Source organism: Sinohyriopsis cumingii, chromosome 2 (genome assembly GCF_028554795.1).
Source record: "Sinohyriopsis cumingii isolate HCF-2022 chromosome 2, ASM2855479v2, whole genome shotgun sequence".
Taxonomy (NCBI): Eukaryota; Metazoa; Mollusca; class Bivalvia; order Unionida; family Unionidae; genus Sinohyriopsis; species Sinohyriopsis cumingii.
This window is the reverse complement of record NC_142962.1, coordinates 14280573-14305006: the sequence shown is the minus strand read 5'-3', so window position 1 is coordinate 14305006 and position 24434 is coordinate 14280573. Positions and strand designations below refer to the sequence as shown.

Genomic DNA, 24434 nt, shown 5'->3' with positions numbered 1-24434 from the left:
ATATTCTTTCTTTTAACCTGAACTACATCTACACCGATTGAGTGAGGAAGATCTTATTGTATTATATATCAATGAACATTATTCCATGACGAGTAAATGAAAATGAAGGTTTTGAATAATGGATGAATCCTCTGGGTGTACTCTGATTAAAAGCAGATCTCCACTGTCTTAAGTAGAGCTGTGAAGGTCTATTTTAATCAAATTGTCTTTGGGTGAGGGGTTTGTCCTACAATGTAAGACCTCGACCCTGATATTTAAATAATTATTAGGGCCGAGGTCTTACATTGTAGGACTAGGTGAGGGGTGAGGACCAAAGGTGACATTTTAAGAAGATGAGTCACATTGTAAGCTACACATGGGGTGGGGTGGGGTGGATAGAACTCCATCTACACTGATTGAGGGAGTATTAACTCCACTGACAGTTATTGGTGGAATGTGAACGCCATGTTTACTGATTGATCAAAGATGAAATCCATCTACATCAATTGGGTGAGGATAACTCCGTCTGCACTGATTGAGGGAGGATATACGCAGTCTGCACTGACTGAAGGAGGATATACGCAGTCTACACTGATTGAGGGAGGATATAGGCAGTCTACACTGATTGAGGGAGGATATACGCAGTCTACACTGATTGAGGGAGGATATACGCAGTCTACACTGATTGATGCTGGATGAACCCATCTACACCTGTTGAAATGGGTTGGAATTCATTACACCAGTTGAGAGAGGATGAACTCCATCTACATCTACTGAGGTAAGGATTAAGTCCCTCTACAATGATTGAGTGACGATGAACCCCAGTTACAACAACTGAACGGAGATGATTATAATTTCTTTTTGCAGGACAATGAGAGAATGACTGAAGGTTTGAAATCACTGAAGGTTTTCATCACCAGCAATGGATTTGGATAGTTACAGTGAAGAAAATGACTATCAGCAAATATCTGGGTTTCTATAATTGGCCTTAGTGTTCCGCTGTATTTCAGTCGGTTCAACATCGGACTTGTAATCCAGCGGTCAAGGGTTCCATACCCACCCATGCTGCTGCCGCGGTGCAACCTTGGAAAAGGCACTTTGCGCCATTTCCTCCACATGATATAGGCAATATGTTAAAATGCCGTCGAAAGCAACAAAACAGAACAAATGTTTGATCCCCCCCCCCTTTCCTGCTTTCAGAAGTCATAATAGTTATTTATTTGTTCCGCCTTCTGAGATATCATGCCACTTTTGATCGACTTCACTAATTACTGTAACTGGAATGAAGGTAACAAGGAACAATCCACATTACCTATACAATTATTGACCCCACCCACCTCATCCACTAGCTGCATAAGCTGCAACCAGGATCGGAAGCCATCATTGTTATCTATGTATCCTCCTAAAACTTTATGCCTGATGTTTATCTGGTTGTAAATGAAAATGGTGCCGATCTGACAGCCAATATGGCCACAACAGCAGCCATTTGGAAAATCTTTGTTGTGGCTACTTTTCCTACAACGAAGTCACTATTAAAGTCATATTAGCATGGGGGGTCTCACGAAAAGGTTTGTAAATGTGTATAGCAAGCCCTAAATAAAATCTGTCCCAATCTGGGCGCCACAGCGGTCGGTCATATTGAGCATCTTATCGATACTCCTCCTTGATGGAAAGTCATATAAGCATTGGGTTTCACCATAAGACATATGTCTCCTGGGTACTAAATGAATATGGTGCCAGTCTGACATACATTTTGGCCAGCACGGCTGCAATCATTAAAATGTTTTTATGTCTACTTCTTCTAAATGAAAAATCTTATCTGCATGTGGTTTTCATTAAAAGGCTTAGTTGGTCCTGAGTGAAAATGAACTCAAATATCGCTACATAATGACCATATCGAAAATTTTGTCACTAAGACACCTGAATGGACGATCATATAACATAGGGTTTTCGCCAGAAATCTTGTAACGATGTATGTCTCGTCCTGAATGAGAATGGAATAGTGCTAATCATATCCAGTATAGTTGGCACAGTGGCCAGTGGCTCATCGCACAAAAATATATGAAAGCGTTGCAGATAACGAGAAGCAGTGATTTTATCTTGAATTCTTGGGAATTCGTTTCAGTCCTTTCGAAGGACTGTCTTTTCTTTATACTTATTCTTATGAGTTACATAATTTAGGTCTGCGCTGGCAGATCAGAATCGTAGAAACGGTGCTCAATTTACTTAGGATTTCCAGTAAACATTGCACCGTTAAGATTTGTGTCATATTATGAAACTGCAGATCTGTTTCTACAATGTTCGTGTTTGGATTGTGATGTGAATAAAAAAAATCAACTTACACATCTTTAGATATTTATACCTCACTATCATACAACTAAATGTATGATGCTTTGAATGGAAGTCAACTTACACGTGTAAATATGGTATACAAGACTGATACAACTAACCGCATATGGTGGTTTGAATGGAAGTCAACTTACACCCGTAAGATATGGTATACCTGGCGATCATACAACTACATGTATGGTGCTTTGAATGAGGTCAACTTACACGTGGGTAAATATGATATACGTGGCTGTCATATGACTACTTGTATGGTGCATTGAATGGAGGTCAACTTACGTATGGGTAAATATGGTTTACCTGGTTATCATATGACTACATCATGTATGGTACCATGAATGGAAATCACGTTATAGCCCTTTCCATTACAGTTACGTTGAACGCGGCTATGTATTTGTATCACGTGGCATTCTGCCATTACGGTAATGATACCATACAGTACTCGGTATTATGGAAATACACAATTACTGTAAATACCATTTATTTGCACAAGCATTTGGGTTAACATTGCGTCCGCAGTTACACAATGTTTGGCGATAACACAGATAATAATAATACAACATATGGAATCAGTATTTATGTTGACACCTGTCGCATGTAAACCCGTTAATTATTGTTTAGTGCATACTGATATTTTAATGCAAAATGGCTGTTAAAAACGAAAAAAGCTATGAAAATTTGAACTTGTATATGATATGCAGCTTTCCGTCATTATAATGAATCTCAAGACCAAATTAAACCATTGTATTTGTATTCCTTTTTCAAATGTTCCATAATATAGGTTGAATGAAAACAATATGAATCATTATGAATTATTAATACATTTCTAAAACGTTATTTGACAAAATGCGACCATTAACGCTAAACAACGGTTTGGTACATATGTGTGTAAGGGGGTGGGGTCATCACTGTTATGTAGTTAGGTTTGCAGTGTTCCAACTATACCGTGGTTCGGCACATAACAAAATAAGCGGTTATGTACCCCAACTGTCGCGTTGTAGCAAGAAAGTGCTGTATGGTAGACAACGGACTAAATGACAGACATGAGGCCTGAATGTCCAATAAGCTGCCATTCTGCTTGTAAATCCCATGACGCCTCATATTTGCTAGTTATAGTATGGACGGCGATTGATAGGTATCAATCCGCACATTACAGGTTCATCGTTGCGAAAATGGTTTGCATCATACAAATAAGGCTAGACTATTCCCATGTATAACATGTAATAATATTTTCTCATGCATGAAGAATATGGGGAAAAAAGTTATGTATTGACTTCAGATATTATATCAATCAACATGTACTTAATACTTGGATACAATACTAGTATGTGGAGTGAAAACTCCACAGTCTTCAGAACGTCAGACCCACTCTAGCCCATTTCATACCGAATTTAACCGAGTTGCTCCGTAATTATCCGAAGAGTGACATCCTTATAAAAAAAAAAAATCACTTTGATGAGATAAATCTGAAAATCACCCGTCTTTTGGGTGCTAAACATCTCATTCCTATACGAAAAATGCTTACTTGAGAAAAACGATTGGCTATTTGAACATTTAATGATCCATAAAGAAAGTTTCATGGGCCAACCAAGACCGCTCCGGTGGTCTAGTAGTTAGAGCGTCCACCTCAGGAGGTCGAGGGTTCGTACCCCGGTCGAGTCATACCAAAGACTAATAAAAATGGTACTAACAGCTGCCTCGCTAGGCGCGCAGCATTAACAGGTTAGTATCAGGACTGGTCGGCCTGGTGTCATGATAATGTGATTGGTGGGACATGATGATACATGTCGGCGGCATGATGCCCCAGTGCTTGACAGCACTATAAACTGTCCGACTGCAGACATCGTAGTGATATGACTGAAAAACTGTTAACCTACGTTAAACATCACACACACACACACACACACACACGAGCCAGCCGACTTTTAATGTTACATATGAAACAAGAGAAATGCCATATTGTATTTCGTACTATGGGAGGGGCCCATTCCAAACGAATTCGGTTTCACTGTTTCTGTTACACTTGTATTGTAAATTGTTAGTGATCCATCATTGATGCTTGCAAATCCCTGGTGTGATGTATCTGTATTTATTTTCATAAATATGTGGACTCTTGTGACATACGAGTTAAACTCCATTTACAGAGGATGTCAACTGAGCTTTAGGGTAAAGAAGAAAAAATTGATGATTTTGGAAGGATTGTGTAGTTTGCTCACAGCGAACTGAGTCAGTGCATTTCGATATTTAAGTGTTTTGAGAAATAACCCTCAAAATGCAAAAACACAAATTAAAATGGCCAAGACATTACATTCATGTCTGGCATATTTTCTCCTCTTCATTGAATTAGTGTACGAGTTGGACAAATTTGTGTCTGTGTCCCTTGTACCACATTGTTTTGTAAGCAGACTTAAAAGTAGAAATCAATTTTATGAATGCAGCGAGAATACACAATGCCCTAAAGTGTGTGTGGGGGGGGGGGGGGGTTGTACGTACCACGGTACTTTTTCACTGTGCCAGTACTTGGGTAGTTTCCCTAAGTAAGGAATGTACAAGAATTCCCGAGTAACGGATTAAATGCCATTAACAACTTTACTTAACAAAATAATTTTTTTTTAAAATTTTATTTTGTTTTTACAAAACAGTTGTATTTATCACAAATACATTTAGAAAATTGCATTTATAAATATATTCATGATCCTTTAATCACATGTTTGTCATGTGTCACATATGCCAACGTGGTGGCCAAATGGAATGTTGTGAAAGATGTTCGGTTCAAATCCAGATTTTATTTTTTAGTTATTTTCTATCGATTGTGAATGTGTTAAAGACATGTATTCCATTGTAAGACTGCAAATCATGCAGAGATTCAGAACAGCAGTTGTTTTCTGGTCGAAGTTCAAGTTATTTTTCAAGCCTACTAAATAATTTCTCAGTTGTTGAGTCCGTGTGTTTTTGTTTATGTACTCTATCTCTTCATATTCATGCTCGGGTGTTGACATCACACGCAGAGTTCGCTGCCTATTATATCATTAGCTATTAAATTGTAGACTTCCGTGTCAACACTTCTATTTTTGTCAGAACGCTCCGTGATCTCAGCGGAATGTCTTTCAAATGGTGTCAGCTTTAATGTAAGCGTAAATATCCCACTTTAGATATAGGTTTTAGATTACAAATTGTACAACAATTAACATGCACATAGCAGATTCCATGCTATACAATTCTGACTGTAATATATAAAGATGAAATTAAGACTGACTTTAACTATCGTTACGGGTGGGTCTAGTTTTCTTCTGCCAGCCGATGTGAGCCGATTAAATTGCAGTCACCCTTACTATATTGGAGACTATGATAAGATCATTACTACTGTACTACCGGGGCCCCAAGTGGCCGAGAGGTCTAAAGTCACCGTTCTGGATCACTGCCATCTCACCGCTGTCTGCATGGGTTCGAGTCTCAGGCTCGGTTAACGTTGCTACGTGGGAAACCTTGCTAGTAGCTTCTCGTGGGTCGGTGGTTCTTCCCGGGTTCTTCCTCCACCAGTTATACTGACCGCCATGTATAGGCTATCTTGTGCTGAAAAATGGCGTTAAACGCTACAACAACAACAACAACAACTGTACTACCATTACAACATGATTCATAATTATTATTCTTTCTTATAAGCAATACTAAGAAGAGCTGTAATTTGTAAGTCCAACATGCCAAGAAATTGCTAGAGAATTTTGTAACAACCGTTATGTACAATAAACCCATCTTTGAATTGACCCAGATTTATAATCAAATCATATATAGGCAGACCAGGGTCTGCTATGTTCAGTTGAAATTATAAATACAGAACGAACATCATAGAGCATGATAGCATTATGCCACAAGTCAGTGGTTCCCAACCTGTTTTGGTCGCAACCCTAAAAACTTTTTTTTTTGCCACCTTAAATATTCTGGCGACCCTCACCCTCCGCAACCCTCTAAAACGTCCTCGTGGCGCCTATTTGGGTCACGACCTGGAGATCGGGAACCATAGCATAAGTCCACGCTTAATAAGTCAGGCCCTTGCATGAACAAAAGGTGGGGAACATTTTACACCAAAAAACTTTGCCCGTGGATAAGCCCGCTCGACCTGTGCATCGCCGTCTTGGTCACAATGTGATGCATATCACATTACCTTGGTGGCAAAACATTACATATGAAATAGGAGTAACAAAACAATGTATTTCACAATACAGACTCATAACTTATTTTTGCCTGTATTTTCTGTGTTGCAATGTTAGCATTGTAAATGTGCGGCAAGGATAACCATCTTCCATATTCTGCAGTGTTGTTTAACTCCGGACCTGGAGAACTTATATAATAATGTCTGTCATCATTCAGTCTTCGTCTGTTAACATATGTTTGTTACGGCTACCTCACATAATCAGGATTGCCATCCAACTTAACACACATAAGACCTGCCACTTATCCCAATTTACTCGGGATCATCAAGATTTTTTTATTAAAAAATCCGAAAATTCAGTATTTACGATTATTTTCCACTCAAAATTCCAATTATTAAAAATGCCAAAAAATACTTTTTGATTCAGGATGGCTGTTCCTCCTTCAAAAGAGCAAAATTATTGCAAAAATTCCACAAGGAATACACTACAGCCATGCTGGGAAAAACTATTATTTTTTCATTTCAGCTTTTATGCTGATATTTAGTGTGTTGATTGAATTAACACTAAATATCAGTATAAAAGATGAAAATGAAAAAAACGATTTTCACAGTATAACTGTAGAATACGTTTTTCACATTAAGTATATGCATAAGATTTCAATTCCTTTTTAAAGTTTCTTTAATATATGGACACTGATCCTGACTTTTTTCTCCAAATCCTGATTTTTTTCCCCTTTGGCATTCTGATTTACATTCCACTCAAGGTGGCAGGTCTGCACATGGTTCATTCCATGGTCTAGCTAGTCCTAGATTAAAAAAATAGTGAAACTTGGACATCCAATACGGCCACTGCAGTGGCCATAGAAAATCTTGTTATTGCTACTCCATTTAAATGCATAATGATAACATCATGGGCTTTTCAACACCCACCAACACACCTCCCCATATGTCCATTTAGTCCTAAATAAAAATAGTGCCAATATGACATCCAATATGGCCACCTCAGAAGCCATCTAGAAGCTCTTGAATGAAAAGTCATGCTAACCAGAAGTCTTCTTATATTGTTTAGTTGGTCCTAAATGAAAATGGTGCTATATGCCTGCCACAACAGCCATCTGAAAATGATGTTCTTACTACTCTGAACTCCTGAATGGATAGTCATATCATCATGGGATTTTACTACAAAACTTCTTATGATGTCTAGTTCCTCCCAAATGAAAATGATGCCACTCAGACATTCAATTCGACAGCCATACTATTTCTCCTGAACGACTGGACATATCAGGATGGAGTTTTGACTGAAAGTCATCTTGTAATGAGTAGTTGATCATAAATTAAGGTGATGCTGGTCTGACTTACATATGGCAACCACAATCACCATCTTGAAAACCTTGTTATTGCTACTTCTCCAAGATGCTGGTTATATCGATGTTGTGCTTTCACCAAAATTTCTATGATGTTAAGTGACCCTAAGTAAAAATGGTGCTAGTATGATATCCAATATGGCAGCCATACTGAAAATATTGTTATTGTTATTACTTCAAAATGGAAAGTCATCAACATGGAGTTTCTGTCAGAAGACTTCTTATGATGTTTTTTTGGTCTTAAATGAAAAGGTGCCAATTTTGGTTTAAACACTTGGGAGTTAAAAGGAAGAAATTGTCCTATTTTGAATTACTGGAATTCTTTTCAGCCTGTAGAGTGTCCTTCACTTTGAGGGACTCGTGTTTTCACTCTCCTGATCATCAGCCATAAGAACTTACATGATGATCTTTCATTCATTGCCCTTCGCCCATGTGATAGTACAAGTTTGTTGTCACTGCTCCTTGTGAACTACCTGGAGGATTCCCATGAAACTTTACACATTCATTATATGGATTAAGTGGTCCTAAATGAAATGGTAATTGTCAGATATCTAATATGGGTCATCTTGAAAATCTTGTTATCACTGCTTTTTCTGATTGGATGATCACATTAACTTGGGGCTTCACTAAAGACTTCTAATGATGTCTAGATGGTTGTAAATTAAAATGGTGCCAGTCTGACATCATATAGCTACTCCATTTCAATGGATGGTCTTATCAAGATGGATTTTTAACTAAAAGACAACTTATGATGTCTGGTTGGTCTAAAATAAAAATGGTGTCAATCTGATGCCTAATATGGCTGCCAGAGCAGCATTCTTAAAAATCTTACTATTGCAACTCCTCCTAAACAGATAATCATATTGATTTTTTTGTTTGCAGATTTCTTATAATGTCCAATTGGTCCAAAATTAAAATCGTACCAATAAAACATGAATGTGACTAGCCACAAAATGGCAGTCTGGGAAATTGTGTTATAGCTACTCATTTTGAGGGTTTCACTTAAAGAGTTCTTATGACAGCTGCTTGGTTCTAAATGAAAATTGGTGCCAATCTGACATCCGTTATCACCACCACATCAGTTATCTTGAAAATGTTATTACTTATCCTGATGGACTGTCGTATCAATATGAGGTTTTCACTAAAATGCTTTTTATTATCCCAGTTATATCTAAACAAAAATGGTGCTAATCTGATGTCTAATATAGCCACCATAGCAGCTGTATTGAAAATTTTGTTATGGCACTAATCAAGAACAAAAATTGATATTGACATTGGGTTCTCAACAGAAGACTTCTTATAATGTCTGGTAGGTCCTAAATGAAAATGGTCCCACTCAGGCATCTGCTATTGCTGCAGCAATTGCCTTCTTGAAAATATTGTTTTCACAACTTTTGCAGAATGGATGGTCATATCACTATGGAGTTTCATTAAAAGACCATTGATGATGTATACTTAGTCCTAAATAAAAATGAAGTTAATCAAAAATGGATGGCACAATGGCCAGCTTGCATATTTTGTTATCACTTTATCATCCAAATGAATGATGTTTTCACTAAAAGACATGTTATATATTTTGTTTATCTTACTATGTTCTGATCAGAAATCTGGTGTTTGGCCTAGAGTTGGGTACCACAAAAAGTTTGTTCAGGAAGGTCAACCCCTGATATTTCTAAACACATTGTGTTACATATCATGATGTACTGCAGTTATGTTAGGTTTCTTTGGCAGGGGCTTTTTGTACATTTATAGCTAGAAATAATATTTTGCTCTTATTTAAAGCAAACTAACACCATATTATATCCATAATATTATTTGAAAAAATAAATAAATTATCCTGAGGCAAAAGAGAATAAAATATCTATACATGAAGTTGTTTTTGGAGACGATATCAAAATTATGTTTTTCACCAGGCTGACATTGAGGCCAAGTGTCATACACTTTTTGTAGATCATGTCATGACAAAAATTGTCTCCAGTTGAGACTTCACCATTGTATTTTTATGTGAAACTTGAAAAATATATATTCAACCTGGTTACCATGGAGGCTGAGTAGTTGCTATGGAAGACATCAGAAACAAAAGTTGCCCAAAATATGGCTGGAAGGATTGACCAAATGTGATTTTTTTTCAGTTATCATCATCAGGATGATATGGAAACTAAGATTACGTCACGTCCCGAGTTATACAGGACAGATGATAAAAGAAAAATGTATGATACTGTATGTATCATGTCTCACCTTCTATGAAAATCCTAGGAGCTGGAATCAACTGTTCTTGGACTTTTTCGCACAAAAAACGTTCTTCTGAAGAATTCTTTGGCTCCAAAGCTTCTTTCAAACTTAAAGTTATTTTGAAACAGAAATTTTCAGAAAGAGCGGCATGTCAGTGTTCTTATTTCTTTTCTGCATTCTTAACCCCATACCACTATAGCCTCATGCAGAGAAGGTTGATGAAAATTGCACAGCAAATGCAGCTATGGTGAACATACTTTAAACACCAAAAATGTCAGTATCACATGGATTAAAGTCCCGATCAATGTATGTGTCAGTGAGTGAAAACCGTATAGATTACCCTTCAAAGTCTACAGCCTGGATCTTGAAGGCGGCACCAAACCAGCAAGTTACAGCATGAAGATTTAAGTAACAAGATTACTGCATAGGATGTTATATGCCTATCTCGTGATCGTTTCCAGTGACCTTGACTTCTGAGCTGCCACTGGCAGTTTAACTTGTTAAGTACCAGTTCAATAACCAAAATCAATCAGATTGGTTATACAGTAATACACGAAAGAATAGTGTAGGAATCTTTCATAATTTTATTTAAGAGAGATGTAAAACTTCAAAATTTTCTTTCTTTTCTCATCTTTAAATGATGTATATTGTGATATTAAATTGATGTATATTGTGATAATCATCTTCAAGTGCAACTTAATTTCTTCATAACACAGTGTGTCTTGTGAAAAATATGTTTTACTTCCAAACCCCACAGCATGGCCACATTTTCAAAAACATGATTTTCAGTAATCATGGTTGAATATCAAAACAAAACAGAAGCATTTTTTTCCCCAACACTATATATGTCCCTAGCATTTAGTCTGTAAACAGTAAACAATCCTGCTGAGAGCTCACATAAAATTATCTTCAATGCTGATTATCTTGGAGTTAGTTGAAAGGTAACTGTGGTCAGAGATAAGCAGTCACAGTTTCACAGATTACTTACTTGGGTGAGAACAGTTTTTTTTCTTTTTTCAATTAAAGTTCAGTACAAGTGGCCGAGTTGTCTAAAGCGCTCTCTGTTATGGATCACTGGAATCTCACCTCTGTCTGTGTGGGTTCGAGTCTTGGATTCGGCTAATGTGGGTATGTGAGAAAGCTTGCCAGTAGCTTCTCGTGGATCGGTGTTTCTTTCCAGGGTTTTCCCGGGTTCTTCCTCTACCATTAATACTGGCCACCATGTATAGCCTATAGTGTGCTGAAAATGGCGTTAAACCCAACAACAACTACACCTACAACAATCAGTCTTCTATGAGGACTGCTAGACTTCTACAATGACATTTGTACACACACACACACACACACACACACACACATATATATATATATATATATATATATATATATATATATATATATATATATGCATGCACCTTTCCCTTGATAACTCTTGCACAACTGGGTCCAAAATTAAAAACCGAATTATAAACAAGTGTGCAAGTTACTGAGGGTTCTCTCACTGGACATCGAGAAAAATGCAGGACAAGGTGCGGTGGGGTGTGGGGATATAAATTTTTTCTTAATGGCTGGTAACTCGTTTTATAATCACGTCAAAAATACTTGTCAATAAAGTTCTTTTTCTACTGAAGTTGTTTGTTATTCCATATAAATTACATTTATTTTCAAGATGCCCAACATCTGAAAAATCGTTAATGTTATTTCAACCGGTTTTAAACAACATTCACATGTATGCAAGAACATTTCTGTATTATGTCACTGCTCTTTGTTGTTGATTAGTCTGATTTCTTGCTTCATATATTGCTTCGAAATAGGGGCCAGACTAACTGTTTATATACCACAAAACAAGATTCTTTTTTCAAAAACTAGCAACAGTTATGTCGTGAAACAATCGTCTACATCAAAACTTATAAAAAATTATGCTTAATTAAATATAGTACAATACTGATGCCGTGATTTCATTGCAAATATTAGTGATACTTCTCATCTTTGAGGATATCTCTAAGTGCCAATTTAGGAATTCTCTGAAACTCATTTGTCCATAATGATCCTGTCTGTGACACAAAGTTATTTATTTAACAAAGTATTAATTTCCCATGGTTGCCTTGCTATCTTCGATCATATTTATAAATGAGTAGGTAGTTTAATTATAATAAGAACACAGTAATATTGATAACTTTGTTCAATTAATCCTTTAGAATGAGTTTAACCGATTTACAACCAAGGTCGCTAGATCTTGTGCTTGTAGGATTTGCAATGCCTTTTAAGTTTTCTTTTATTCAACCTCCTTTAGTTTATAAAAAGTCACAATTAATGTGACAGTACTAAGAGGTTAGCTTTTAATTCAGTGCACCCATACAAGAAATACTTCTGTAAGTCAGATATCAAAACACTGTTGGCACTTTATTAAGTTCACTGCTGTTATGGTCGATTAAAGTATTGTACATTAGAATAAAAGAATGCACATTGCATTTATGATGATTACACTTAAACCAAACTAAAAGAGAAATAAAATACAATTTTCTCTTGATAAAAAATTATTTAATTGATATTTAGTTATTAAAGTACTGCCTCCAGCAGGTGTAAGTGACGTTTCATTGAATATCATTATTTACTGTGTACTAAGAAGGTCATTTGTAAAGAACATGTAACAATATATATGACTTATTATTAAAAGTTGATTATTTCATAATGTTGATTAAAATTTCCATTTTCTGTTTCATTTTTAACGATAAAACGAGTGATACATCAAATGTTGCATTTACCAATTTTGGTCATGATTTTCTTCAACAAATAGACATATAGGGCTAATATTTTTTCTATTTATGAGCGGGTTCACGAGGTACCTGGGCACGAGTTATCAAGGAAGTAATATATATATATATATATATATATATATATATATATAATGCACAATTTTCACATGAGGTGTCTATAACAACAAATGCTATTAAAACCTAGACAATTGATCTACTGCTACAATAAAATGTGCACAAGGCATTAAGGTAGAGTACGTACAGGATTCATACAAATGGTAGTAGCAAACATGTGTACAACATTATTATAGGTAAGTACATGGTAACAATGTTGTAAAAATTAGTTGTACTGTATTAAGCAAAATCATACAAATGATTGTTTCTGTAGTTGACTAAGAAGCTTTTGAAAGCTTGGCATGAGTCAGCTAATTTTATAACGGTGGTATGGAATTCCATTGTTTCACTCCAGAGAAAAAGAAAACGCTTCTTAATGAAACTCTGAATTTGGTTAAGGTAAATATGACTTGTTTTTTTAGATGAATTTTAGTTCATACATATGTAAGATAATCAGGAGCCAGGCCATGTATGGATTTGTAGAATAGTATTCTCTTTTGAAACTGAGTTCTCTATTAAAATGAAAACCACTTCAGGGTTTTAAAAAGATTTGTTGATGGTGTATCTAAATCTGCATCAAGAATAACTCTTAACTGTTCTTTTTTTTAAATTTCCATAATCTTTCCTGATTTTCTGTACAAGTATTACCCAAGGTAGAACAACAAAATTCTAGGTTTGGTATGATATATGCATTGTAGAATATGTTACTCTTTTCTTGAGGGAGATAAGATTTTATTCTGTTTAAGAGACAAAACAGTGAGTTAGCTTTTTTAATGACCTTATTAACTTGCATTTTCCATGACAAGATATTGTCTATTATGATGCCAAATAGTGTTTCATTTTCAGACTGTTGTATATCCATTCCTTTTATCATTACTTTGAAATAATTTTTCTTAGCTTTAACTCTTGCTTGACTACCCAAGATTATCACTTTTGGTTTAGCTGCATTTATCTTCGTACCACTGTGCGCACACCATTTATTTATTTTAACCAAATCTTTACTTAGTGCTAATCTCATCACCTGTTGATCAGGTCTTATTTAATGTTGTGATGGTGGGATGGCTCAATGTGATGTGTATGAGTATATATTTATATATATATCCTCATTTTCTCAATTGGACAAACTTGCATTTGTAGGTCACATGCACTGATTCCCCCTCAAGATCCCAAAACACACTTTTTGAGCCCCCCCCCCCCCCCGGGTCTGGGAGTATGGCAGGTAGGCATACTACATTTATGTATTGTGACACTTGTTATGCATTATGTATTGTGATATTCCTGCATTAATACATATCTTGATGCAATAAAATGTTGCAGAAAGTAACATGATGCCAATACATAGAGATTAAACATTACTTCTTTGAAGCCCACCCCCATTTTTCAACAGATTTACAAGGTAGGCACCTTGGACTCATTATGGGATAAATACTTTATGCCTGCAGATCAGGGTCAATGCAGTTCTTAAAATCATTAGGATAATTAGTAATAGAGACCCTAAGGTTTAGCAAACATAAGCATCCGAGTTAAAGTTTTGAGGTGACTTTTCAAATGTAAAGTTATTTGTGATTAATTAAAATAAAATTAAGATTTTATGATCCTCATTCCTGATCTGTCAGTGCATTTTGCAGTAGCAGATCTCTGTCTTACCTGTGCCCAAGTCTAACCTGTATGTAGCTGGTATGTCCAGGGGAAAAAAATGGTAAAACTAGAAACATGTATCTTCACATCTTCTCACAACAGGTTTTAAGTCGCTTGCTGTATTCATTTAATTACTGACACTTGCAGGTTCAATTGTACCTTTAAACTTATATAATGGACCATGTTCGTTGATGTTTTACATTGTGCTTTGCTGGTCAATATATTGGGACAGTAAATTCACCTGTTCATTTTAAGAACAATAATAGAGGTATAATGTTACTAAAATTTCAACAGGATTACTTCATGGTTGGCCTACATTTAAACAAAAAGTCATTGCCTGCAGTTATTTTGTTTTCCCCATACCACAAAACAGTACAGATAGAGTGCATATTTGACAGGTATGTACCAGACAGGACAGCACTACCAGAAGATCAGTCACCAGCAAAGAAGTTTACAAGATTTCACATTAGGGTAATCAGGTGAACAAGAAATTTGTTACGGTGTTTATAATAGGTGAAACATTAAATTCATCATTATGAATAATATATTACAAGTGAAAATATTATTAGTTTGCAAAGCCATTAATTGATTTCTTTGTCATCATTAACTCAGAAATAGGAAAATTAGTAAGGATTAAGTCAGGTCTGGTTATTTAGCATATGCGGAAAATAAGTGCACATGGGCCTTCCAGTCTTTTTCAAGCAACAATAAGTGCATATATATGTGCTGAGGATGATGTGAACTTTAAGATGCAAACATCATACTTTTGATGAAATTTTCATCCCAGTTAGGTCATTGTTATGATTATTCATATTTTTACCTCTTGATAGCACAACTAATTATCTTCAATATATATATATATATATATATATATATATATATATATATATATATATATATATATATATATATACACACACACACACACACACAAGCATTACTAATTAGAAAATAAACATATACATGCTTATTATGTACAGTCTTGAATTTATCTCCAGCAGAAACAGTATAATTTGCTCACTTATTATGCAATATAAAGAAAAGCATATAACCAATGTTGGAAGGGGATGCTCCTTATTGAATGTAATAATACTTACCATATAACATGTATATAGTTGACAGGTATTTGACAGCCATTTGTTTATTGTCAACAGGTGTCTGCCAATTAAAAACATCTGGTAGGTCAAAAGTCCAGCAAAGTTTGACACACCTGGTGCACAAGAGGAGATCAGGTTGTTTGTAACTACACTAGTTTATTCTATTCTCTGATTATTTTAGAGTGATGCAACAGCAGGCATAGGGATGAGGTACTGGAAGGCTGTGACAGGTTTGCTGGTGTTATGGCTGTGTATTATAGTCTACATGAGTAACACTGTCTTTCCAAATGGCAGTAGCGATAACAATGTGCGAACAGAACGGCAACTTCATCGAGCCCTAGAGGAACTCAGCAAACTTAAACTACAGAATGAAGAGCTACATAAATTGGCAAATGAACTCAAGTAAGATGCTATCATACACATAAATGTAGATTTAAAAATTATTCAGGCTTTAGGACCCATACTCAGGAAAACTGCCATGGTACTTGAATGACATTTTCAGCAGCAGCAAATTGTTTAATAAAAGTATTTGAGAAAATTTTAGGAGCTCTTGCAAGATTTAAATTGATTTCCGAAAATTGAGTTTGGAATATAAAATTTGCATGTCTTGAGCTTATGGCATGGCTGTCATCTGCTGGTCCATCCATCCATGTTTGCTGTTTGTAGGAATGTTTCTTGGGGGATGTCCAAATTATGTTTATTGTGGTTGCCTTGCAACAGTTTACCTCCCAAAGCAACCCTATGGAGAATCTATTTTTATCTTCTCCAGAACAGCTGAGACAGTTTCAATCAAACTTGGGCATGTTTTTTAGAATATACTCAGTCAAAGTTGTGTTTGGGGAATCTCCATAGCATCAGTGTGGCTTCCATATCAACAATGTACAAAAGCTATTTTCAGCTTCTCTGGAATAGCTGAGCCCATTTTGATCTGATTTGGTAGTAATATTCTCTGGATTTGCTCTATCGAAAGTGTGCATGAGATGCTTCTGTGGCAGTGATGTGGCCTTATTAGCAACTATGTGGAGAGTTTATTTCAACTTCTCTTGAACAGTTAAGCTAATTTGATGAGAATAATTGGGATGTTGTTTTTTCAAAACTGTTCAGGGTGGATCACTTAATAATGGTGTGACTATTTTCAACAACTTTTCCAGAATAGCTGAACCTGTTTTTATAAGATTTTGTAGGAATGTTTCCTATGATAAGCTTTTCAAAAACATATCCATGATGTAGCTATCTTAGCAACCAGACAAAAAAAACTGTACTTTTTCTCTAGAACATCTCAGCCAAATTTGATCAAATTAGTTGGTAATAGGTCTTTGGATATGCTTTAACGAAATTGTGATTGGTTAGCACACCCAGCAGTGGTGAGACTTCCATAGTAACAATATGGAAAACCTGTTTTCAACTTTTTTAAACTAGCTGTGCTAATTTTGATCAAACTTGGTCAGAATGTTGCTTAGGATATGCTTTGTGAATATTATTTCCAGGAAAGCTTCCCTAGCAACGATGTGACCTCCATAAGAAATGGGTGTAAAATTGCATTGAACTTCTTCTCATAAAGGCCGAGTCAGTTTTGATCAGACTTGGATCATGTGATAGAACACACTTTGTTAGAATTTGCTTTGGGATCGCTGTCCTGGCATCCACAAAAACTATACAAAACCTTTCAACTTCTCTGTGAGTGTATCTTAGGTTATGATATATCAGATTTTAGTGCAGCGTGGCTTCCCTAGCAGAATTATGCGAATTAGAACAACCATATGGAAAACCAAATTTCAACTATTTTGCTAAAATGGCTGCACTAGTTTTGATTAATCTCATTGTAGACAATTTATTTTTTGCCCGACAAAAAACTATTTAAAGGTTTGCTTCATATCAGTGAAGTGGATTCCATTGCAACTATGTGGGGAAGAAAACTATTTTTAAATTTTTCACAAACTTGGATGAAATGTTTCACTTGACTTTCTAATGGAACTATGTTTGGGATCATTCTCTAGCAGCAAGGTAAAGATACAACTGTTAATTTATTCACCAGAACAGCTGTGCCAATTTTGATCAAAGAGGAATTATCATAGGATATACCAGAATTGTTTCAGGAATGGCACCCTAGCAAAAGTGTTGCTTCCTTTGCAACCAGATGGAAAGATTACAAATGATGTTCATCTTCCATTAAGTACAGCTACTCTTTTATATATATATATTAGTGCTGTTTCAGTTAATCGATTTACTCGCATCACTTATTGAACCAGTTTGATTAATTCATTGACTATGACTTTTCATGGTTGAGTTTCATTAAAGTACCAATAAATTTATTAAATTATTGCTACTGAGTTAGAACAACCCCAGCATATATAAATTTAATGATACAGTTATAGAAATGATAGTATATCCCATTCTAAATTAATGACAATGTGAAAATTTTTTTCTTTGCTTCATGCTTTTTATCTGTTCTTGAAACAATTTAGCCTTGATACATGCAACCTGCTTTAAAAATGGCAAGCAAAAGTGAAATTGAACTTATTGAATTTCCTGGAAGAAACAGTCAAAAGTATGGGCCTACTTTGGGTTCCAAAAAAGGGAGATGGTCCAGCAAATAAAGACAGTCAAAACCAGACAAAAGTGATTTGCAAGTTGTGCAAAAAAAGATTATACATTCATTGGTTAGTAAGAGATATGTGTACATGATCTTGAACAAAAGAGAGTTTTTGTTTTGATTTTACGATCTTTTCTTTTCGAGTCTTACTATTTTACTGATAAAATAACATGTGTAGATAAATAAATATTGTTTTGTATTATAAAAATTAGAGTAGTGGTTAGGTCTTGACATGTTTTTTTAGTTTTCATTTATGGTTTTAGATGGAATTCAGATAAATTGCAGTTCCAGCGTTTAGTGTTTCTTCCTAGAGGATTTTCACCCTAGCAGTCAATCTTGTAAATAAAAAGTGGTCTCAGCTCATACCAGAAAATGGGCCCCCATCCAAGCATACTTTAGCCGGAGGCTGAGCATGTATAAATTAGCATTTTTACCTGGGCGCTTGCTTGAGAGGCGCTTTTTAAAGAGGAACAAAATCACGTGATATAGCCATATATAACCAGCTGTTTTTCCCTCCACATCATATTTTAACCCTGTTTTTGTTGGCTATAACACTTCATAATAGGGTGTGAACATATCACTGGGAGGGTTTATACATGCTCAGCCTCTGGCTTACTCCAATAATGCCCCGCATCTATCACATCTAAATTATGCTTGGATGGGGGCCCATTATGTTTTGTAAGCCTTTGGCTTCATATGTATAGATTAGCATGTTTAAAGAAAGACAACAAAACCAGTCAAATTTAACACTTTCATTCCATATTTAGAACTGCTTTTACAAAAGTCTTATTTGAATTTATATCACGTAAGTAGAATTTGTGAAAGTTTTGGTCGAGAACCAATCCACTGTTTCTTAGAATTTCTTGAAGGGAAGAACCTCCCCTATATGCTGTGGATGCTGAAGCTGAATGATATGAATAAGCTTTAAAATACTGAACATATATGCCTGAAAGTTGTAGCACCGCTTTCAACCACCTTGATAATGTACTACTTGTAATTGCTTTAAAAGTACGAAAAGACACAATTAACTGATCACACTTCCTAAGACCATGAGTTCTATCAAGGTAATGTAAAAGTGTGTGCATAGGACATACCCTTTCCTCAGGAAAATGAGGGATTTTTAAACAAAACCTCTTCCTTTGCCTGGAAGTTTTAAGTAGAGTAGAGAAATAAAAGTGAATATCCTTGTTTGATATACACATATTATGAATATTCATGGCAATCAATGTTTGTGCCCTTGCTGTGGGGAAAGTGCTAGAAGAGCCAGTTTTAAATAACAGCAACTTAAAATCTATATCCTGCAGGGGAAACAACTTCCTTAAATATTTGAGCACTTGTCCCACATCCCAAGTGAATGCATACTTTGCTTGAGGTGGATTCATAATGAAAATACCTCTCATACATCTTGTAATTAAAAGTGGTTTATGACACCAGTTCTGACCTAGTAATTGTAGAGTTTGTAACGGCATGGACTTGTGAATGTTTATAACACTATATGATTTACCAAGGGATACAAGATAACTCGAGTATGCCACAACTATTTCTTCAGATATATTATAGGGATTGTTTTTCCCAACAGAACACCAAATGTTCCACTTCCTCCATGCAAGGTTATACTGCTTTTGTGTGCCTTTTCCCCAGGAATTACAGATAAGTTCAACAGCTTTCTCTGGAAGTCTCCTACTCTGGAGGTTTGCCCTGATACAACCACACCTATCAACTTCAACTTTTCCTTTAGAGGATGAATTTCTCTGGAGTGTGGGAGTATAAGCAGGTCCTTGTGTCGAGGCAGCCTGGCAGGAATATCAACAATACAAGCCATAAGTAAGGGAAACCAAGGCTGAGATGGCCAATATGGAATTATCATAAGTGCTTTGTCAACTTTGTCACTTGTGATCTTATTCACAATTTTTCCTATTAAGCGGAAAGGTGGAAAAATGTAAGGTTGAAATTCATGCCAGGAAAAGGAAAAAGCATCAAACTTAAATGCTCCTGGTTCTTGATTCCATGAAACAAATTTATCAATTTGAAAATTTAACCTGGAAGCAAATAAATCTGTCTGGTTGAAAAAAGTGAGTGCAAAGCCTACTAAAATTGTCTCTTTTTAACATCCACTCAGTAGAGTCCGAAAAATTTATAGAAAAGAAATCGGCAGAAGTATTATCAACTCCTGGTAAGTAAATGGCTGAAATGTAAATGTCTCTTTTAAGGCACCATTCCCAAATAGATTTTGAAAGATCATCCATTTCTTTAGATTCCATTCCACCCATATTATTAACGTGTGACAATGCACATGTACTGTCTGTTTGAATACAAACATGTTTATTCATAACTAGGCTACAAAATGATCTCATGGCATGGAAGATAGCAAGAAGTTCTAAATGATTGATGTGATAATTGGATTCTTCAACTGACCAACGACCCCCAACAGACTGATTGGATTCTGTTGAAACAGCACCTTACCCTAGTGTAGATGTATCTGTTTGGAGAAAAAAATCAACTGGTTTGGGTCTGATACGTTTGCCATTACATATTTTTATGTTTTCAGACCACTGTTGTAGCTCGGCCTTACTATTATCTGACAGCATTATATGTGCATCATAGTTTTGGCAATATGTAAGACCGAGAACTTTGTCTCTTTCCAAATAGCAATAATGCATTGGCCCTTCTAAAACTGCTTGAAAAGCATTAACAAGTAACCCAATAAATGATGCCATCTCTCTTATGTAAATGGATGTCTTGACCAACAACTAATTGGCAGTATTTACAATTTTCTGGACTTTAACCTCTGTAAGGAAGACTTTAAACTGTACTGAATAAGAAATCCAAAAAAGATAATTTTCTGAGATGGGATAAGGTGAGATTTCTCATAATAGTAAACCCTAGAGATAATATCTTTTCGAGCATTAAATTTGTATTTTGAAGACATAAAGTGGGGCATGTATTCATGTTAATGGAGTCATCAATGTAGCATGAGCAACAAATACCTAGTTTCCTGAAGCAGGAATACAGTGGTTTCAAAATTTTTGCGAAGACCCTCGGTACACTGGAAATCCCAAAGGGTAAACAAACAGATTTATAAAGTATTCCATTCCACTGAAATTTTAGATATTTTTGAAAATTTGTATGTATTGCAACACTGAAATAAACATCATTTAGATCAATAGATGTGAAAAAATCGTTTTCCTGTATTAGTTCCAAAACATAAGAAAAAGTTTCCTGTTTAAAATGTTTGTATGTGATAAAATCATTCAAAGCCATCAGATTTATGAATTTCCCATTAGGTTTAGGTACAATGAACAAATTTGAAATAAACTCTCCCTTTTCATGAAAAAAAGGTATAATAATAGCTCTTTTCCTTAACATTTCATCTGTTTCATTTTGTACCAAGGTCTTTTGTTCGTTAGAAAAACTGATGTCATTTGGTACTCTGTTTTGATATGGAATTTTGTCAAATTCAATCTTATAACCATCCACCGTTTGTAAAATCCTCTTATCAGATGTCAACAACTTACATGCTCCAAGACATTTACTTATTTTTGATACCTCTGAATTTACCTGTTAGTTATGTTGAATATCTCCCTGATGAGACATGTACATATTTCCCCTGCCACGATTTGTATTCATGTGGCTATATTGATTAGGGTTATTATATGGTTGGTATCTGTTGAGTCCTCTCCCCCTATATATTCTGGTTGGGCACCCTCTAGAGTAGCCCCTACCTCTAGCATTGAAATTGAAAGCATACTCATCTCGTCTAAGTCGAAGTCCAGTTTCGCATTTCTTTATTTCTTGGGCAACATCATCACCAAAGAGAAGAGAGGAGATGGGGGTGTTCAGATTACACAGACTAGAATACTTTTTCAAGTGGGGCCTTAACATATATCGTCTGTGTAGAGAAATGTTATATTGAACTTGGCCCATTAAAATAATTGCATCCGAAAGGCAGTCTTTAATCTCAGGAGTAATGGACATTTGCGCCTTTACAAGAGCAGCAATTTAACTATGGGCATAATGGCGGCAGCGACCAACAGCTGTGTGTCTCGAAAATTCTTGTCAGCAGACTGTACCCTTTTGTTCAGTTCTCCCCAGATCTCTGGGTTAATTTTGGGGGGACCCATTAGGGGAACTTTATGTTTAGGCAATTCTCATGCCTCCTCTATTAAATTTTGATCATTCTCATGTATAGAAGAAGCAACTACATTTTCATCATACCCTGTATCAAAGAGGGCTTCATTCAGATTTCCTGCCATGGATACATTTGAAATAACTCCCATTGGAGTACGAGATTTCTCAGGGACAGCAATTGACACATTTTGTTCCCTGTCCCAAATATCATTATCTGTGAAAGCAGTATTATCACCAGTGTTTTCATGGTTAGGGTTAATACCCAATAATTCACACAAAACTGCAATATTTTCTGGTGTTAACTTATTCAAGTCAGCTAAATTCTGCCCTGTTAACCTTTTTCGGTCGCTTTCCCCACCTTGCTAGTGGACGGTCCTTCCACAACATTCTTGGAAGAATTATCTCCCTTAACATACCCCCGCCATGTCGGCCAATTCTGCACAACGATACGTCATTTCTGTAAACATTGGATCACATGCTATTTTGGGTCAAAATTCCATTTTGTATCCAGAAAGAACAATCGTATATTAAGAAAAGTAATATGCACAGTGTACAAAAATATCCCACATTTAGACTCGAAATTCACATAAAAATGATATCTAAATGGCAACGTGAAGACCCACTCCATGACCTTCTTGAATCTGTAACCCAGAAAATTCTATTTACTATGCATCTTTTAGAACAATACAAATAAATACATTATATAAAAGATGGAAATGTGTACCTTAAAAGAAAACTGTATTTTAATCCAGGTTTCCAATTTTGCAAGAAGTTGTCCTACACGTACAAAATCGTCTGCTACCCAACGTGTCTACTTGCCGCTAGAACATAAATTATCAACAAATTCCTTGGCAATAGTCTGTTTCTAAATTCTATAGTAATTTTTTTCCCAATCAACAAGATGATGTAATCACATTACATCCTATTCATTGTTGTTTCTCTTCCACGTAATAGCTTATTTTTCATAAAATGTTGAACTTTACTAACTTTTTTACAAGATCGGTTTAGTTTGCTTAACACCTCTTCTCATTTATTGGCATTTTTACGTTGAATTTTGTAAAACTAGCTATAAACCTGACCTAATTACTTGACTGAACTGCTGACAGAAACAGTCCAAAGTAATACATTTCATTTCTGTAGCCCAAATGGATAAACATGACATCTTTTCAAAGCTATGTGCAGAATAGGCCGATATATCGCGAGTCAGGAAAACGGGGGTGGGTGGTATCCTCTGTGTCCAAAATTAATATTATTTTGAACAGAATATTCTGGTGACCATTGCATCTTTTCGAAAGGTAAGCATTGCTGTATTTTATTTTTGTCAATCGCTCAAATTCCGTACGCGTTTTGCTTCAGTATTGGAAACCAAAACCTTAGGTGCACAGAAATACCCGACAGCAATGTATGCTTTTGCCGGTTTGACAACAACGGACTTCGTCTTAGATATGTCTATTGCCTTTTTTGGCATTGGTTTTTTCCCTTTCCCAATTTTAAGTTTTATTTCTTTTCCTTTCAGAGGATATTTCGACATTTGCTCCAATATCTTTGATATCAAACCCCGAAAAGTCTGACATCTCGGAGTCATGTCGGCAGCCATAAACTAGTGCTAAATTTATAAGTTTGGGCAATTTTACCTGAACAGCATTCAAGGTCGGCTGCTTAATTAACTTTATTTTTCAAATACAGTCGATAAAATATAGACTATGCAGCTGTTTTCAATGTCAGTGCATATATACTTAGTACCTCTCGTGTAGCGCAAGTGAAAAGATGACGTGGAGGGAAAAACAGCTGGTTATATATGACTATGTCACATGATTTTGTTTCTCTTTTAAAAGCGCCTCTCAAGCAAGCACCCAGGTGAAAATGCTCATTTATACATACGAAGCCAAAGGCTTATGAAAAATAATGTGGATGTGATGGTGTTTCTCCATAAAAATCTGAAGTGGTTTAGTCTTGCTCTGAATGTTGATTGAAGTGGTTCCAGTCATGTATCTACTAGCTAGTCATTACATCATTTACATGACAAATGATTGTACT

The 24434-nt window shown here is 35.7% G+C and overlaps 2 protein-coding genes across 5 annotated transcripts in view; one reads left to right on the top strand and one right to left on the bottom strand.

Annotated features, from left to right (window-relative positions):
• The window catches only part of LOC149804363 (alpha-(1,6)-fucosyltransferase-like), a 156829-nt gene that overhangs the window by 75109 nt on the left and 57286 nt on the right, over positions 1 to 24434 (top strand). For 3 of the 4 annotated variants that reach the window (XM_089939453.1, XM_089939425.1, XM_089939435.1), the window contains exon 3: positions 15858 to 16078. In XM_089939453.1, coding sequence (XP_089795579.1) covers positions 15882 to 16078 — 197 coding nt within the window. In that variant the 5' untranslated portion in view covers positions 15858 to 15881. Of the gene's footprint in view, positions 1 to 14976; positions 15059 to 15857; positions 16079 to 24434 lie in introns of those variants that run through there. The other variant, XM_089939443.1, reaches the window with a different exon arrangement.
• On the bottom strand, positions 19022 to 22822 carry LOC149804364 (uncharacterized). Its single transcript, XM_089951242.1, has 2 exons — positions 22814 to 22822; positions 19022 to 20062 (listed from the first exon to the last, which is right to left on the bottom strand). The coding sequence occupies exons 1-2, from the start codon at positions 22820 to 22822 to the stop codon at positions 19022 to 19024; spliced, it is 1050 nt and encodes a 349-aa protein (XP_089807368.1).